General features: G+C 37.4%; 1 protein-coding gene across 1 annotated transcript in view; it reads left to right on the top strand.

The window, feature by feature from the left end:
- The window catches only part of LOC150079103 (AP-1 complex subunit gamma-1-like), a 650,293-nt gene that overhangs the window by 133,235 nt on the left and 496,508 nt on the right, over nt 1-20,550 (top strand). Inside the window, 1 exon segment of the mRNA XM_090383609.1 lies at nt 8,875-8,955. Within this exon segment, the coding sequence (XP_090239735.1) occupies nt 8,875-8,955 (81 nt within the window).

A 20,550-nucleotide genomic window follows, 5' to 3' on the forward strand; every position in this document is an offset into this window, starting at 1 on the left:
CAAATTCCAATTTGGAAAGGAAAACTCTGTTTCAGGGACTGGGCAACTATTTGGGGGGAGGGGGAAGTGTGTTGTAATGGTAGGGGGACTGGAACTGCATTCCTTACCCCATCATAGACAAAATTCTGTGGGGGGCAACTCACATCTCACTCCCCCGTACATTTTGTTACGGGGGTAAGTGAGTTAATCAAGGTTTGTTCTAAATGGGATTTGGTAGATGTCAGAAGGGAAAAAAATCTGGGGAAATGAGACCCCACCAGAATAGCTAATAATGTAGGAACTAGAATAGATCAAATTTATGCAACACGACAGTTATTATTATTATTATTATTAGCTATATGGTGCAAGGAAGCCCGAGGCTTATTCTGTACCAGCCAAAAAAATTCCCGAGTTACCCTGAGAGAGAGAGAGAGAGAGAGAGAGAGAGAGAGAGAGAGAAAAAGAAAAAAGTAAAAAGTAAAAGGTAATCAAGAAAGAGAAGAATGATGATATCCAGCTCAGGATCCTGGGTGTACCAAGCTCATACTCATCAGATGTGATCCCCTGGGATAATTTGAAGGATAAGATAACAAAAGGTAACCAAGAAAGAGAAGAATGATGATATCCAGCTCAGGATCCTGGGTGTACCAAGCTCATACTCATCAGATGTGATCCCCTGGGATAATTTGAAGGATAAGATAACAATGATACAGCATTTGAAATTTGCGGGAGATCGACAAGTTTCAAATCACATGGCAGTAATATGGAAGGGAGACTTATTTATGAACATCAAACTGGCAAAAGGTTATTGAAACCCAGCAGTTCTGGATAGAGAGGACTGGGATTTTAAAATGGTTATTAAAAAGCTAGTGTTGCAAGGTGGAAACGAGTGGGAAACATGGGTGAAAATTAAAGAAAGTATGAAATCATTTTATCATACAAAAATTAAGGAAAGAAATGAAGAACGTAGAAATTGAGTGAAAGATCTCTTACAAGAAAAAAATAATTTACCAGTGGTGCTGAGATGACAGGGCAACAGCAGAAGTACAAGCTGTTATTGATGATATAATATTGGAAGAAGAGAAAGAAAAGGCATGTAAAATACAGCTAAAATTTAGGGAGGCTGATAGTTCTTCAGCTGCATTTTGCCAAAGAAGACTAAGGCTAAATAATCTAGCCAAAATGGTTCAGGAAATTAAAGATAATGGCAACACACATTCATCAATGTCCACCATTGTGAATTGTTTTATAAATTATTATGAAAAAGAGCTTGCTTTGCAGAAAAAAGAAAGAGATGACTCCATTTGGATGATTGGACAATTCACACCCGAGAAAAAAGCATCACAGGGCAGGGAAATAATTATGGGGGATCTAACTGTGGCACTCAATCATATAAATTATGACACGTGCTGGGGACCAGATTGTTTGTGAGTTGAATTTTATAAGAAATTTTGGAACTTGTTAGCCTATTTTACTAGCCGTGTTTAACAAATTTTTTAAAGAAAGGGTTGAACCCAAAGAATTTTTAAATGTCTATACTACTTTCATTCTGAAACATGGCGGGATTTAATGAAAATTGGTAACTGGAGTTGGAGACCCATAATATTGGCTTATTGTGACTACAAAATATTTGCAAAGATTTTGACAGCCAAGTTAAAATGCAACATAACCCAGGTAGTTATCAGTACACAGTGCTGCAGTATACAGGGAAGGTGGATAGAATATAACCTTTGTCTGCTAAAGGATATATTAGAATATCAGAAACAAAAGTGTTATAATTGGTCGAATTTTGATAGATTCGACCACAACTACCTTTTCTCCATAATTAAGACAATGAACATAGAATCTAAGTTGCTGAGAAATTTATATACACTTAGTAGCACAAGACTTTTGATAAATGGGGAAATTTCAAAAAACATTAAAATTGATAGGGGAGTAAAGCAAGGATGTCCACTTAGTCCTTTGTTATTTATATTAGCACTGGAACCACCACCACTTTGAGAAAAATAGATAAAACTGAGGCCATTCAGGAGATACTGTCATCGAAGCCAGCCAGCCAGCCAATGTAAATTTATAGTGTATGCAGATGATGTTACCGCTACTCTCAGTACAAGTTATGTTGTGGAAGAATTTGTCACTCTTTAGGTCTTTTGATAAAAAGTCGGGATTAAACAGAAATGAAGATAAAACTAAGATCAAATTGTTAGGTGAATGGGTACACCGGCCCTTAGCATAGCAAGAAGTAGAATTGGATAAATCAAATCCTACATGTTTCCTGTAGGAGGGCTGACTACTAAAATACAGGAAAGTTTAAAAGAATGGGAAGCAGAGCAATTTTCTTTTGAGAACAAATCCATCATTGTTGGAACTATAATTCTTTCTATAATCTTATACACAGTGCTTATAACAGGAATCACAGCTAGGACAATGCGACGATTTTACAGTCCAATATTTCAGTTTTTATGGGGCGGGGAAATAGCAAGGGATAGCACATAAGTTTTTATTTTTACCATGGGAAGATGGGGGAATAAATATTCTAAAAATTAAACTGAGGTATAACTGTAAGAGACTTCTTGACATGGCCAATATGGTGTGGTGCAATGTAATCATTTAGTAACAGTACTGATAAAATATTTTATGGGGTCTAATACAGCTCTGATTAAAAGGTGGCGATTATCTAGGGCCAAAAGCAGAGACAATTCCCATATATTATCAAAAAATACGTGATATGTGCACATAGTTAAGGGAGAAAGCTATAGATCCCTTTAAGAATGGTTTAAAATGACTGTACCGGACACTGTTTAACATAAAAAATCTAGAAAAGCCAAACTTAGGAAATCATAACTTGCAGTTATTTTTTAAAAATCTAAAAATTAGCAGAAACTACCCATCGTATGTTGATTTTCATGGAGGGTAAGTTATGGAAATATACCAGTGAATGATATCGCTTATAGATTTAGTGTCAGACAGATAACAGATTATGCGAATTTTGTACCGAAATTAAATCAGTGCACCACTTATTTTATTACTGTCGATTCACACAGGAAGTTTGGAAGAGAATTTCTAGGTTTTTGAGACTAAGGCAGTTCACACTGGAGGAGGTAAATTACTTGCAATTTGATCATCTCTCTCTCAGGCAAGAAAAAAATGTTCACGATATTTTTAATTAGCATTAGCATTAGTAGAGGCATTTGATGCAAGAAAGCAAGCTTATGCAGCATCAGCCAAAAAAATAATAAAAAAATAAAATAAAAATAAATAAATAAAAAATAACCACTTCCACTTCACCCCTCTGTTCGTTCGAAATACCTGTCCAGCTGAGCCTTCAACTTATTTAGGCTATCAACTTCCACGACAAGGGATGGAAGTCTGTTCCACCAACCAACCATCCGCTGGCTAAAGGAAAATTTCCTCACGTCTATCCTACATCTGTCTTTCCTCAATTTGAATTTATTCCCTCTCAGGTGATTATTCTGAGCAAGAGGAAGAATCCCATCAGCATTGAGCATGCTCAAACCATTCAAGGCTTTATACACCTCTATCAGATCACCTCGCTGGTGCCTAGTCTTCAGACACTGTAATTTGCTAAACTTAAGCCTTTCTTCGTAAGAGCACCCCTTTGTTCCATTCACTAATCTTGTTGCCCTTCTATGTACTCGTTCCAGCATCTCTACATCCTTCTTGAAATGAGGCCTCCAGACCTGTACACAGTACTCTAGGTGTGGTCTGACCATTGCCTTATACAAAGGAATAACCACATCCTTATCCCTGCTAGAAAAATTCCTATATATCATTAACAATACACCATGAGCTACTCTTGCAGCCCGTCTGCACTGCTCACAAAACTTCATATCTGCCTGCACAACCACCCCCAGGTCCCTTTCTTTCTCTACCACTGTCAGTGTAGTACCACAGAGCTGATACGTTGCTCTGGGGTTGCTGTTTCCCATGTGTAGTACTTTACATTTGTCAATGTTAAACTTCATTTGCCACCTCTCAGCCCGTCTGCTCAACCTTTCCAGATCCTGTTGCAGTAGCATAGTGTCAGTAGTGTCCTTGACAACCCTGCCACCCTTTGTATCATCTGCAAACTTGGACATTAAGCTTGATATACCATCATCAATATCATTTATAAATACAGAAAACAATAATGGACCCAATACTGAACCCTGAGGGACTCCACTAATAACATTAGTCCACGATGAGCAGTGTCCATTGATTACCACTCTCTGTCTTCTCCCCCTCAGCCACCCCTTTATCCATAGCAGCAATTTGCCTCCAATGCCACACTGCTCCAATTTGTGCAGCAGTCTTCCATAATAGTGTGCATAGTCTTTCTAAGATCCAAGTATATAATATAAAAGTTATTCCCCGCATCCAGCTCTTTTGTGACTGCATCATCGTATCCAATCAAATTGGTCAGGCAAGACTTCCCCTTAACAAAACCATGCTGTGTCCGAGCTATAACTGAAGTCTTGTCTAGATGATCCTGCAGTGCTTCTTTAACCAGTGCCTCCATTAATTTTCCTGGAACAGAAGTTAAATTAACAGGTCTATAATTACTTGTCACCCTTTGATCCTCCTTTGTGAATTGGGGTCACATTTGCAAATCTCCAGTCCATGGGTACTTCCCCTGAGTCCAAGGAAGCTCTCATAATTATGGCTAAGGGTTTGTTTACTTCCTTTGCTGCCTCCTTTAATATAACTGGATAGATCCCATCCACCCCAGGTGCCTTTCTTGTGTTTATCTTCAACAATTTCTCCTCCACTTTACTCTCAGTTATTACAAGATTCTCTACCTTACTGCCAGAGTTAAATACACCTCTGGCATTCCCCTCGCTGAATAACTCCTCATGTGTGAATATCGATGCCAAATATTCATTTAGTTTTTACTACCTGAGCAGGATCATCAACAGTTGACCCATCGATATCAAGTGGACCAATCTGATTCATCCTCTTCCTTCTGGAGTTTACATAAGTAAAGAACTCTTTGCTGTTTTTCTTTGCATCCCTTGCCAAAGATTTCTCATAATCTGCCTTCGCCTGCCTAACCTCCTTTGTAACTTGGTTACAGATCAACTTGTATCTATCATTGGCTTCTGTGTCACGTGTTAATTTGTATGTATCCCATGCATTTTTCTTCTCTGCCATATGCCTCATTAGTTCAACTGACATCCATTTAGGCCTAAACCCTGAACAATATTTCTTAGTTGGTATGTAAGGCCTAGTAGCTTGCAAGATAAGTTCTTTGAATGCTTCCCATTTTGAATTTGCTGTTGGTAACATCATCAGTTAATCCCACTGTATAGAATTTAAATACTGTCTCAGTCCATCGTAGTCACCTTTACGAAAGCAATAACCCTTCCCTTTACCCTTAATGGTTACCTCTTTGAGTAACTCCCACTTCAGCACACTGTGATCACTGCCACCTAGTGGTTCATTTACCTGCAGATTCTTAATGCATGAAGAATCACTACTGATAATCAAATCAAGAGTATTACTCCCTCTAGTTGCCTCCCGAACATGCTGATGTAGAAAACAATCATCCAATAAATCCACAAAAGCCTTGCTAGTGTGTGAGTGACCAGCCCCCAAATTCCAGTCAATATCTGGGAAATTAAAATCCCCCATTATAAGACTCTCTGATTTACTGGCCCCCTCTATTTCCCTGTACAGTTTCTTATTATACTCATCAGAGTCATTAGGCCTATAGCACACTCCTACTCTCAATTTTGATCTCCCAACTTATGTCACACCAAACTGACTTGACACTGCACTGTCCAGCGATGTCGACTGGCTTCACTTCCTTTGATTTTATGTATTTCTTAACTAATAGCATAACCCCTCCTGCCTTCCTATCCTGTCTATCCTTTCTGTAGACATTGTACTCCCCAAATTCCAGTTCTGCGTTCCTTATATCTGTGTGACACCACTTCTCTGAAATCCCCACAATATCTGCCTTTGATGTTTTGAGCAATACCTCAAATTCATCAAATTTATTTACTAAACTCCTATCATTGGTGTACACACAAGTATACATGCACCTGTTCTTTTTCTTAGCTTCCCTAACACAACCCATGTGTTTACTTGTACCCCAATGATTCCCAGCAGTCTCTGAAATATCCTGCATCTTATTTTTCAGGCTGCAGCTCATTCCAATAGAAGCAGTGCAAGAATCACTTTCACTTCTGCCAGTGGCTAGTGTTAATCTATTAGTCCTTGTATCCCTCCAATCTATCAGTTTTCCGACCCACCTAACACTGCCTCGATAGCATCAGCAAACATTCTTGCACCCTTTCTATTTAAGTGTCCCATCCCTGTAGAAACAGTCTCTCCTGTTAACAAGTACAGACCAGGCTGAAAAAAATTCTATCCCTTGAGCCTTGCACAATCTTTCCAGGGCCGAATTGATCGACAGGGCTCTCATCATATACTCCCTCCTATCGTGTCTGGGCAGAATTGCAGACACTTTCAAATTCAAGACTTAATTACAAAGGCAAAGTATCATGTGGAAGCTTTGAAAACAAAAAAGATTTGGGACATTTAGGGAATGTCTCTGGGACTTGAAACAAATATGTCTGTTTCCATGCAAAGGTTTTTACAGTTGGAAAAATGGCATTTAGGGTCTGACAAGTTTCTTCAAAGGTGGGTAGAGCCACCACTTCTGTGCAGTTTGGTTGAAGATGAGATACATCTAAAATACTGATTTTAGATATTAAAAAAAAATAATAATAAAATAAAATAAAAAATAATAAAAAAAAGAAAAGAGTCACCTGGTTTTTTACGTTTATTACGAAATTCAGTTTTCTTGATAAAAATCTAGATCTCATAGTCTCTTGTATTCTCATCAGAACAGTTCTGTTCAAAGTCTGAATTAAGATTTCCCATGATATAGGCATGAATTTTATAGTCCATTTGTTTGGTTTGATAGATCTGGTTCAATGGTTTTTTTTTTTTCACATTAAATTCAAACAAGCCTTGAGATGGTGGTGCCATCTGGGTGGTGGTGCCCACTGTGAATAAGTAACAGTAGTTTCTCTATTAGTGAAGCGTTACTTATTTGAGGTAGTGCAATACATGGTAACCTGTTGTGAAGGTAGTCACAGTATGAGATACAATTAAATCAATGCCTTTACACTACTTGTGTAATTTTTCATTATGAGTTCACTAGGGTGTGCACATTGGCATCTATGGCCATAGATGCTGTGCTATATAAATTATAATAAAAATAGTTGAAAATATTTTGCGTGATGAATGTGAATGTTACTTAGGTGTTTAATTTGGCATTATTTTTCTGAGTTCCATTCTATCTTTATATGAAATGTAATGGTGATATACACTGCCCTACCATTAATATCTGGACACCTGCTTTTAGACAAAAAAATGAGCTTTTATTGTAATCATTTAAAATTTTGTGCCAAAATTTTTTGCTTTTATGACTGCTTTCAAACTTCGCAGCATAATCTCAACCAGCTTTTTATAAATGTCAGGTGATATGCTACTTCACTCGCCCTTTAACGCAGGCGCCTCCATAGCCAGTGGGAAGGAGCAGCAGTGCGTAGCACACGCTTCTTGATTAGACCGAGGTTCGAGCCCATCACCACCAAATACGGAGGATGCGGAAAGGTCAAGGGAATGACCACCGCATATTCCCGGAGAAATATGGCCTTAGTTGCTAATGCTCCTAAAAACCAAATAACAAACAATAACAAATCGGCCTTTAACGCAGCCACCAGTTTGGCCTTGTTCTTTGGGCAATCTCGACATGCATGTACTCGACGATCCAATACATCCCAAAGATGCTCGATAGGGTTCAGATCAGGACCTGGCTGGCCAATTCAACTTTTCCACACCCATGTCCTCAAAGCACTCTGTTACGACCTGAGCAGCATGGCATGGCACGTTGTCTTGCTGATACAGGTATGGGCCTTCCCTGAAATATTGTCATAATGTTGGAAGTGCATAATTGTTCAGGCTATCCTGGTATTGCACAGCATTCATGATTTTGTTGATAACTAATGGGCCCAAGCCAGACCATGAAAATCAGCCCCATACCATGACACTGCCTCCACCAAACTTCATTGTTTTGAGGATACAATCAGGAGGGATCTGTTCTCCTGGCACTGGCATTCGCCACACCCAGGAATGGCCATCAGACTGGTAGAGTGCAAACCTCAACTCGTCTCCATAGGACTGTTTTCCACTGCTCTACGGTCCAGGATTCACACTCTTTACACCATGTTAATTGGCATCTAACATTTGTTGAGGTGATCAATGGCTTGTGAACAGCTGCACGACCATTGTAACCCATATCATGGAGTGTCCTTCATATTGTACTAGTGCTGACATTAGTCCCAATATTCTCACAGAGGGGTTGTACGACTTGAGAGAATGGCAAATTACAATTTGGCACACAGTTCTTCACAGAATTCTCTTATCTTGTTCTATTAGTTTTCAGGGTTTACCGGGCCGTTTTTTGGCAGATTCAGTCCCATTCCTTTTCCATTTGCATATTATGTCAACTATTGACCTAGAGATCCCCAGAATGACTGCAATGTTTCGTTCAGAATGCTTGCTTATGTGGCATCCTACTATCATTCCACTTTGGAAGTCTGTTAATTCTATTGAAAAGTGGGTATCTTTCATGGCCACTTTTGCAATTCTGTTCGAAGCCCAGTGTGCATATTTATAGCAGGTTCTGTGATGTGTTGCATGGATAGCATCTGTTTCCCCATTCATGGAGGGATGTCTGGATATTATCATAGGGTAGTTTACATAGGAAGGTCTCAGAAAAAAAAATATATATAAAACAAATACTGCAATTTGTAGTTAATTACAATTAATGACATATATGGTGCACATCATAAATATTAGCTTTTTGAATATTTTTTGCAGGTAAAAATACTGAGGCTATTACGGCTTTTAGGAAATAATGATGCTGAAGCAAGTGAAACCATGAATGATATTCTAGCCCAGGTAGGTATCATATTAATTTTTTCTATGTCTGTGAGGTTATAAGTATTAGAAACTAAAATGTTGTTCCTGTAATATATATATATATTTTTTTTTTCTTAAAGTAATTTGGAAATGCAAGTGATTCTACAAATAAGTTTCATATCCCAATCTTTTATTTTGTCATTAACTTTTTTTTTTTTTTTTTTGTATGTTTTGTGAACAATTTGTTACTGAGGTTTGTAGTAGATATTCTTTCAGTGATAATGGCTGTGATTATTACTGAAGTCTAAAACATTGTTGGAGCTGATATTCAAATGCATCAAATTTCACTAAGTCACTATTCTGAAATTTCACCATTCTGAAACAACTACATTTTTTGCTTGCAATTTCATTGTCTTGAAGGTGCAAGCAGAGGATATAGTTTTAGTGTAGAATGTAAAGACAGATTCAGTGAAATTTTAATGTTTTTTTTTTTTTTTTTTTTAATATTTCAGAAACATTTCAATCTTAATTGAACTTTGGGCTTTAAATGCAAATATCTTAGCCATAGAATCAAGAAAAATAAGCTTAATGTATGAAAACCTTTATGTCAACAATTCATATATAACTTTTGAGTATGTTAGATATTAGAACTAATTATAGTTTGTCTGTAAATGAATTTACAGACATATTATAATTAGACTACAAACTATAATGTGACTAGGAAGTCACATTTTGGCAAACTCTTATATTTTATTGCTTCTTAGTGAAATGTATAAACTGTCTTGAATTTGACATTTGTGTTTGTTATTACATTATGCATATCCTGAGTGGCTGTGGAGAGCACTCAGCACCGAAATGATGGAAGTTAAACTGTAAACAAGTTCTTAAGTAAAACACAAACTAAAATATACTTTTTGTGTGGTAATTCAAAAAGAATTCCCGACTAATATTTATATTGTAAAACATACAGTAAAATAATTTTTGACTTGGAATTTTAGCACAGGTATTTTTCTGATTTGGTCAACCTAAAGAAAACTGAAAATGATTCAGTTTTTCCAGATGCAGAATAAAATTAGTTTTTCTTGAATAATAGAAAAGGTGTGCCAGTTTTGCAGAAAAGCTAAGGCAAGACAAACTTTTTGTAATCTGCTTGATTTTACTTTTGTTCTGTTTCAAAAAGAATTCAGAATCAAAAGGAAATTGAAAACAAGTTTTACCAAAATTGTCTCACTTTAAAAAAAAAAAAAAAGATCATTCTAAATAGAAAACAAAAATATTTGTCATATGTTGAATGGAACTCCATGCTAAAAGAAGGGAGTCACTCTGAAGTCTAAAAGTTTTATATATAATTGTTCAAAATTTCAATTTAGATATTAGTGTTAAACAGGTGACTACCAATAATTTTAGTCAGGGCAATATTTGAGAAGCATTTTCTGTAATAAGATAAAAATATCTGTTAAAAGTTTAATCATCTTTCTGAACGTTATATTATTTTATACTAATATACAGATTGTTTGCAAAAATATACCCTACCATTTTATTTTTCTAAAAGGTCTCTATTATTTGTCTTAAGGCATAGACTGAAAATTCAATTAGTTTACTTAGATAATCTGAACTTTGTTCATTAAAGAGGAAATTGTAGACTGGCCAAATTGGTACAAAGGTAAGATATAAATATCTTTCCTTAAAGTTTTTATTTTAAGTTAAAAGGGGTACAGTTTCAGTGTGCCAATTAATTTAAACTTTACATAGACTGCAAGAATTGTTTGGTAAATAAAGTTAAATTTAAGTAAATAAAGTTAAAGTAAACTTTAACTTTATTTACTTAAAGTTTTACAAGCAAAGGGAATTGTAATAAGAGGAAAAGGACAAAAGTTGGATGGACTTTACACAAAAATTAGAGGAGGATATTAATTGAAATAGAAAGATGATTTATGGCATGATGAGGAATAAGAAAAGGAACAATGAAGAACCAGGGTTCCTAGTTGATATGGGCAGAAAATTAGTCACAGATGAAAAGTAAATCAGGAAACAGTGGCAGGCTATTTTATAGCTCTGTTTAATGCTAATGCCAATGAAAAGGAAGATGGTGTAAGAAGAAGAATTCACAGAGGAAAAAAAAGAGCCCAAAAGTTGGCCTTGGTGAAGTAAAAGAAGCAATGAGAAAGCTGAAGAATGGAAAATCACCTGGAGTTGATGAGTTAGCAGGTGAGTTATTAGGGCTGCTGGCAATATTGGATTAAAATGGCTGTATGGTATTATCAGCCTAGTTTGGAAAGAGAAAAGAATACTAGATGATTCCCTTTGGACAAAGGAAATCATCACATACTAATTTTTAAGAAAGGGTCCAGAAGAGAAAATAACGACTATAGGGGAATCACTTTATTATGCCACTGTGAAAAAATTTTTGAGCAAATATTCAAGACAAGATTAAGGAATAAAATAGAAGAGAGAATGAGGGAAGAACAGTATAGATTTAGAAGAGGGAGGTCAATGACTGATCTGATATTTGCTGTAAGAGAATCGCCAGAAAGACAGTAGGAGTTTTCTGAGAGCCTCTTTCTGGTATTTTTCGACCTTGAAAAGGCATATGATAGTGTGCAAACAGAAAAAGTGTGGGAAAGTCTGGAGAAAATGGTAATAGAGAGGGAGGAGGTTGTGATGATTAAAAAATGTATTCAAAGTGTGAAAGTTGTGTGAGGGCAAAATTTGGGGACTCAAATAGGTTTCCATTGACCAATGGACTTAGACAGGCTTGTCTATTGTCACCATTACTTTTTATTATTGTGGAAAATATCCTTGTAGCGGTGGATGATAAAAAAGGTGAAACAGCTGTGTTTGCAGATGATTTGTCCTCAAGAAACTTAACACATTGGGAAAGTGTTAAGTTAAGTCAGTGAGTATGATCTAAAGATAAGTAGCCAAAAAAGCAAAGAGATGGTGATGGACAGAGTGGAAAAAGTGAATGTAAAAGGGATAAAATTAGGGAATGAAATGTTGGAAGTGGTGAACAATTTTAAGTACCTTGGTGTTGTATTAACAAAGGATGGCAGCCTAGATATGGAAATAACAAGGAGAATAGCAGCTAGTCAGTCTTTCTTCTGTCATGTTAACAGCATGTTATGGGCTGGGAAATTCCAATGAAGTGTAAAAAGCTGATAAATAGGGCATATTTTGTCCCTATTTTGACCCTGTTGAGACGTGGAGGATGAATAAAAAGGATACCATCAGAATCCAAGCAATGGAAATGAAGGTGTTAAGGATTATGCTAGCTAAAACTAGAAGAGACAAAATTAGAAATATTGACATTAGAATGAACTTGGGAATAGAAAGTTTGAGGGAGAAGATGACTGCATCATGTTTGAGATGATTTGGACACATGAATGAAGAGAATGAACGTGAACAGAATACCAAGAAGAATGTTTGAGATGAAAATGGACAAGATGGGGGTGAGAGAAAAACCCCAGAAAAGATGGAGAGATCAGGGAAGATGTGGAAACGAAGGGAATTGAATGACAGAAGATAAGATTTGGGAAGATAGAAAAAGATGGAAGGTTTTGATTCACCTGACCCAACTCTAGGTTGGAACAGCGAGGAAGATACAGATTACTTAAAGTTAAGAGGGAATATTTTGAAAAGAACATCTTCTTCCTATCACATAGTTCCCTGAGGAGCTGTTGTGGCCACCAACAAATTCCTTCAACTGCATCGATCATGTGCTATACGAGTGGCTTTGCAAAATGTCACTCCCAAATGTTCACCGATCCCATCCTTCCACCTAGTTGCAGTTCTTCCTTTAACATCAGTTTTTGGAGTTGGTTTTGTTATGGTCTCTCTGGCATCAGATAATGTGGTGGTATGCCATTACCTAACACATGACCGATTTTGAAAGGGGCTGGCTTTAATCATCATGCATCCCATGAGATCCTCTTGAAGAGGAAAGGTGACTACAGCAAAGCCCCTCTTAGTGCAGAAGGCTGATTACAACTGGGTTTTGCCTGGTTTCCAGAGGTCGTCTATGTATATTTGAAAAGAATATAGATAAATATAAATAAAGGATAGATTCCCAATAGTAGAACCAAGGTGTGGACTCCATCCACATGTGCACACACAGAGTGATAGTGCTAAGCTGCTAAGATACCAGGCACTATAGAGTGCAATACAACTTCCACCTGCGTGTTTAATAGAGGCTCGAAGTAGCAAAAACCACATTTCGTTTCCAGAGTAAAGTTTCCCTAGCTCTTCTGTCATGCAGTATACGTCTTGCCCTTTGAAGTTATAATGGACATCTTGATGAAATCCAGTATGTCTTAAATTTCAAGGATAAAGTTTAAAATGGATTTTCAAGCTGGTTGCTAGTCAACCAAACTAAATGAATTGGTAAAAAGTTCTGGGAAGTATCTGGATCAGCTAATAATCATGCTACCTTTATTCTTCCAGCTGTGACTCGTGTAAGTCCAAGCAGTGTATTTGCAGAGGGCACTGCCAGGGTTGCATTACATCAAGGATTTGGAGATATTAGCATTAGCAGAGGCATTTGATTCAAGAAAGCAAGCTTATGCAGCATCAGCCAAAAAAAAAAAAAAAAAAAACCCACTTCCACTTCACCCCTCTGTTCGTTCAAAATACCTGTCCAGCTGAGCCTTAAACTTATTTAGGCTATCAACTTCCACGACAAGGGATGGAAGTCTGTTCCACCAACCACCCGCTGGCTAAAGGCAAATTTCCGCATGTCTATCCTATATCTGTCTTTCCTCAATTTGAATTTATGCCCTCTCAGGTGATTATTCTGAGCAAGAGGAAGAATCCCATCAGCATTGAGCATGCTCAAACCATTCAAGGCTTTATACACCTCTATCAGATCACCTCGCTGGTGCCTAGTCTCCAGACACTGTAATTTGCAATACTTAAGCCTTTCTTCATAAGAGCACCCCTTTGTTCCATTCACTAATCTTGTTGCCCTTCTCTGTACTTGTTCCAGCAGCTCTACATCCTTCTTGAAATGAGGCCTCCAGGCCTGTATACAGTACTCTAGGTGTGGCCTGACCATTGCCTTATACAAGGGAATAATCACCTCCTTGTCCCTGCTAGAAAAATTCCTATATATCATTGACAATACGCCATGAGCTACTCTTGCAGCCCATCTGCACTGCTCAGAGAACTTCATATCTGCCTGCACAACAACCCCCAGATCCCTTTCATTCTCTACCACTGTCAGTGTAGTACCACAAAGTTGATACGTTGCTCTGGGGTTGCTGTTTCCCATATGTAGTACTTTACATTTGTCAAGGTTAAACTTCATTTGCCACCTCTCAGCCCATCTGCTCAAACTTGCCAGATCCTGTTGCAGCAGCATAGTGTCAGTAGTGTCCTTGACAACCCTGCCAACCTTCATATCTTCTGCAAGCTTGGACATTAAGCTTGATATACCATCATCAATATCATTTATAAATACAGAAAACAATAATGAACCCAATACTGAACCCTGAGGGACTCAACTAATAACATTAGTCCACGATGAGCAATGTCCATTGATTACCACTCTCTGTCTTCTCCCCCTCAACCACCCCTTTATCCATAGCAACAATTTGCCTCCAATGCCACACTGCTCCAATTTGTGCAGCAGTCTTCCATGTGAAACAGTATCAAAACCCTTTCTAAGATCCAAGTATATAATATCATTGTGTTTATTCCTGTATTCTTGTGTTTATACAATATTCTTGTGTTTACTCCATCTTCATCTGTGGTTTGCTAAGCATATTTTCTGGACCATGAGATGTACATTTTTTCTAGGAAAATGTTGCAATCTCTCTCTCTCTCTCCAAATGACTCATGTAGGATGCTACTGAAGACATTCTTGACAGTGAGTTGGAGTGAGAGACAAACAGTCCACTGGCACTCAAGATTACAGTTTCACTTTCAGAAAATGATTGTTTTTATTGGAAGTGGAGCTGCAATCTTTGTCACATGTGGCACACTAATGCTCCTGAGCTGGGCATTCATTCAAGAGACCATTGCAGTCTCGTTCCTTAGGACTTTGCCTATACATGATTATTTTGTAAATGATTTATTCTTAATTTACAACTCCAGGTCTGGTGATCAGAAAGGTAGCATTAAAGCCAGACCATACCCATACTTTCTTTTTATTAACAATTTTGACATCTGGTATGAATCTGTAGGTCTGCTGACTTTTATCAGACTCATCCCATCTAGACTTCCAAATCAGCATTGGCTCATGAATTATTCAAGTTTTCACAGTACTTACAGATCTTAAATATAACTGATTTCATCTGGGAAGGACTAGACTCCAAAAATCTCTACTGAGATACTATTTTTAGTACAATAAAGTAACCCTAAAAAAATAAATAAAAGGTCGCAATAATTTAAAGAGATTACAGTTCTTCCAGAAAATTATTAGTCTTTCCTGCTTCCAGAAAATTATTGCGTTTTCTGTAATCTTGGTCACACAAGATACAATAACACTCCTAATCTGCATGGAAGAGGCTTACTTGTTTGCCAAAGACATCTGTATGATATGCTGGTCATGCCTTTCGTTGGTACCTCTGGAATGTCTGGTACATGGTTCTTAATAAAGAAGCATGTACCAGATGCATGTACCAGATAAAGGAGCATGTACCAGACAAATGTAAAGTACTACACATGGGAAACAGCAACCCCAGAGCAACATATCAACTCTGTGGTACTACACTGACAGTGGTAGAGAATGAAAGGGACTTGGGGGTGGTTGTGCAGGCAGATATGAAGTTCTCTGAGCAGTGCAGACGGGCTGCAAGAGTAGCTCATGGAGTACTGTCAATGATATACAGGAATTTTTCTAGCAGGGATAAGGAGGTGATTATTCCCTTGTATAAGGCAATGGTCAGGCCACACCTAGAGTACTGTATACAGGTCTGGAGGCCTCATTTCAAGAAGGATGTAGAGCTGCTGGAACGAGTACAGAGAAGGGCAACAAGATTAGTGAATGGAACAAAGGGGTGCTCTTACGAAGAAAGGCTTAAGTTTTGCAAATTACAGTGTCTGGAGACTAGGCACCAGCGAGGTGATCTGATAGAGGTGTATAAAGCCTTGAATGGTTTGAGCATGCTCAATGCTGATGGGATTCTTCCTCTAGCTCAGAATAATCACCTGAGAGGGCATAAATTCAAATTGAGGAAAGACAGATGTAGGATAGACGTGCGGAAATTTGCCTTTAGCCAGCGGGTGGTTGGTTGGTGGAACAGACTTCCATCCCTTGTAGTGGAGGTTGATAGCCTAAATAAGTTTAAGGCTCAGCTAGACAGGTATTTTGAACGAACAGAGGGGTGAAATGGAAGTGGTTTTTTTTTTTTTTTTTTTTTGGCTGATGCTGCATAAGCTTGCTTTCTTGCATCAAATGCCTCTACTAATGCTAATGCTTAATAAAGAAGCATGTGGAACAATGTAAAAATGTTTAAGAAAAATGTTTTTTGTTTGTGAAAACACTCGTTCATATTTTTGACTTTGTTATCATACTCATAATCTGGAGTGTCATGACGAAGATATAGTCCCATTTATTTATAGCTTCTTTGACTTTGTGTTACTCAGTTGATGGCTAGCATTCTGGCAACAGCATGAAAAAGTAATTTCTCTATTTTCTTGAATTAGAGCATTAATTCGATCAACACTGTTTACTGTTGTGGAAGTAGTTTGATTGACTGAATGGTTTTTGTCAACCACACTTGTTTTGCCTTCTGAACATTACTACTCATTCATATTTTTTTCATTGAATAAACACTTTTCTCCATATTATGCTAAACACCTGCAAATCTGGGAAGGTTTGTATCCTTCTTATCACAAAAATCCTATTGCAGCACATTCACTAATGGTTCAGTCTGAAAGTGCAGATGACTTGATTACACTATACATTACAGTGCAAGCAACTGGTGAAAGATGTCTAGACATTGTCTAACAATATAGTAGATATAATCTTGGAAGTGTTTAATCCCTGGGGCTCACATCTGGTGAGTATGGGCTTGGCACCTAGGGTAGTGAGCTGGATATCACCATTCTTCTCTTTTCTTCTCTTTCTTGGTGATTCCCTTCTACTTCTCTCTTTCTCTCTCTCTCATTCAAATTTTTTTTTTTTTTTTGACTGGTGCACCATAAGCCTTAAGCTTCCTTGCACCATAATGGCTAATAATAATAATATACATACCATTTGTTGAATCAAGTTCTCGGGTACGAGATTATTATAAGTGCCAGGATGCAGAATTTTAAGTTCGTGGGAATGATGTTTTTTTGGAAATTTTTACAATCTTTTTGATTAATTAACATAATTAAATTGCATTTTACAAATAATTTAAATAATCTTAGTCACATTGTTAGCTCATTTGTAAATTTAGCTAGTGATTTTGTAAGTTACAACTTACTATTACAACTTAGTCTGAGTGGTGTCAGACAGTTTTTAAATTCTGCACAGTGGGATCAACTGATGATGTTACCAACAGTAAATTCTAAGTGGGATACATTCAAGGAATTAATCATGTATGCTACTAAAAGTTTCATACCTATTAAGAAATATTGTTCAAGGTTTAGGCCTAAATAGTTATCAAATGAACTAATGAGACTTGTGACAGAGAAGAAAAATGCATGGGATGCATATAAATTATCAAGCGACTCAAAAGCCTGTGGCAAATATAAGCTAGTCTGTAATCAGGTCACAAAGGAGGTTAGGCAGGCGAAGGCAGATTACGAGAAATCTTTGGCAAAAGATGCTAAGAAAAACAGCAAGGATTTCTTTACTTATATAAACTCTAAAAGGAAGGGGATGAATCTGGTTGGTCCACTGGATATGGATGGTTCGACTGTTGATGATCCTGCTCAGATAGCAAACAATCTGAATGAGTATTTTGCATCTACATTCCCACATGAGGAGTTATTAAGGTTTGAAAATTGCAGAAGGTTATCAAATTGTAGCAGGATACTTAATGATTTTGTAATAACTGAGAGCAAAGTAGAGGAGAAATTGTTGAAGTTAAACATAAGAAAGGCACGTGGGGTGGATGGGATCTATCCAGTTATATTAAAGGAGGCGGCAAAGCAACTAAGCAAACCCTTAGCCATAATTATGAGAGCATCCTTGGACTCACGGGAGGTCCCCACGGACTGGAGATGTGCAAATGTATCCCCAATTCACAAAGGGGGATCAAAGGGTGATATGAGTAATTACAGACCAGTTAATTTAACTTCTGTTCCTGGTAAAATAATGGAGTCATTGGTTAAAGATGCATTGCAGGATCATCTAGACAAGACTGCAGCAATAATTCAGACACAGCATGGGTTTGTTAAGGGAAAGCCTTGCTTTCCCTTAACTTGATAGGATATTATGATGTGTTACAAAGGAACTGGATGCAAAAAATAATTTTGATATCATATATTTGGATTTCAGGAAAGCTTTTGACACTGTTTCGCATGGAAGACTATTGTACAAATTGGAGCAGAATGGTATTAAGGGTAAGTTGCTACAATGGATAAAAGGATGGTTGAGTGGTAATTAATGGGTGCTGCTCTTCATGAACTAATGTTATTAGTGGAGTCCCACATGGTTCGGTTTTGAGTCCACTGTTGTTTTGTATATTTATCAATGATATTGATGAAGGTATATCAGGCTTAGTGTCGAAGTTTGCAGATGATACAAAGATTGGCAGGGTTGTTAATGACAGTAATGGCAGTGTGCTACTGCAACAGGATCTAGATAATTTGGGCAGATGGGCTAAGAAATGGCAACTGAAGTTTAACCTTGACAAATGCAAAGTACTGCGTAGGGTAGAAGTAACCCCAGAGAAATGTACCAACTGTGTGGTACTACGCTTAAGGTGGTAGAAAATGAAAAAGACCTGGGAGTAATTGTGCAGTCAGATATGAAGTTTTCTGAGTAATGCAGACAGGCTGCCAGGGCAGGTCATGGGGTTTTGTCAATGATATATAGGAATTTTTTTAGCAGGGAGAAGGAGGTGATTGTCCCTCTATATAAGGCAATGGTCAGGCCGCGCCTTGAGTACTGCGTACAGGTCTGGAGGCCTCATTTTAGGAAGGATGTAGATTTACTTGAGCATGTACAGAGAAGGGCAACAAGATTGGTGAGGGGAATGAAGGGATCCTCTTACCAAGAGAGGGGCTTAATTCTTCAAATTGCAGTGGCTGGTGACTAGGCACCTGCGCGGTGATCTGATTGAGGTGTATAAGGCATTGAATGGGTTGAGCATGCTGAATTCTGATATGATCCTTCCACTTGTTCAGATTACGAACCTAAGGGGGCATAAATTCAAATTAAGAAAAGACAGATGTAGTATAGATGTGCGGAAATTTGCCTTTAGCCAGCGGGTGGTTAATTGCTGGAACAAACTTCCATCTGTCATTTTTGAAGTTGATAGGTTAAATAAATTTAAGGAGGAACTGGACAGGCATTTGGAGGGAATGGTGTAGTTTTTTTTTTTTTTTTTGGCTGATGCTGCATAAGCTCATACACTTGATTTCTTGCATCACATACCACTACTACTTACTGTTTCTACTGTAACAAGCAGCAGCCTAGCGAGCAAGTTGTTGGGGACTTGAGGAGCTGCTGGCTTTCATCATGGAACAAATAAATACATGGGCTCTGTTAGGGTAATTAAGAGTAAGAACAGGTGCATGTATTCTTTCATGTACACCAATGCTAGAAGTATAGTAAATAAATTTGATGAATTTGAAGTGCTGATCAAGGCATCAAAGGCAAATATTGTTGGGATATCAGAGACACGGTGTCACACAGATATAAGCAGTGTAGAATTGGAATTTGGGGAGTATAATGTGTACAGAAAGGATAGAGGGTAGGTAGAGAGGAGAGGTTATGCTGTTAGTTAAGAAAAACATAAAATCTAATGAAGTGCATTCAGTTGACATGAATGGACAGTTGCAATGTTTTTTTTGGTGTGACATAAATTTGATTTGTGCGAAAATTTGCCTTTAGGCAGTGGGTAGTTGATTGCCGGAACAGACTTCCATCTGTTGTTGTGGAAGTCGATAGCTTAAATAAATTTAAGGCTGAACTAGATAAACATTTGGAGTAACATAAGGTGAAATGGGAAGGGTTTTTTTTTTTTTTTTTGGCTAATTCTCTATAAGCTTGCGTTCTTGCATCACATACCTCAAGTAATGCAAATGCTATTCATACCACTATTGTATCGGTGTTTTGGCACGAATATCATAGCATGTAATGATTAGTACAGCAGAATAATAAAGTTTTAATTGTTATAAATAAGAAGATTGAAGGTTCTAATCTACTATTGGTCATATATCTTTTTGTGTTTAGCAGAACAATTTTACTTTTTAGTAAGGATATAATTAATTTAACACTGCTGCGATCATAACAGTATAGTGTAACGTATATCTTGAACTTGATAGCATAAGGTATAACGTAAAACTTGGGAGCTTAGTGTATTTATTAATTTTATTCATAATTATTGTTAATCAATTAATCAATTGTTATGTAAGTCCTCAGATCTCCTACTCTTAATATCATCAGTACCAACATGTACAGCAATATCATCTTTTATGATGTTAAAAGATGACATCTGCTTTACATTAACTACTTTTTCCCTGGCAAACATACCCTGG

This window comes from Mastigoproctus giganteus, chromosome 10, assembly GCF_048544385.1.
Source record: "Mastigoproctus giganteus isolate SK-2022 chromosome 10, ASM4854438v1, whole genome shotgun sequence".
In the NCBI taxonomy this organism is placed as follows: domain Eukaryota; kingdom Metazoa; phylum Arthropoda; class Arachnida; order Uropygi; family Thelyphonidae; genus Mastigoproctus; species Mastigoproctus giganteus.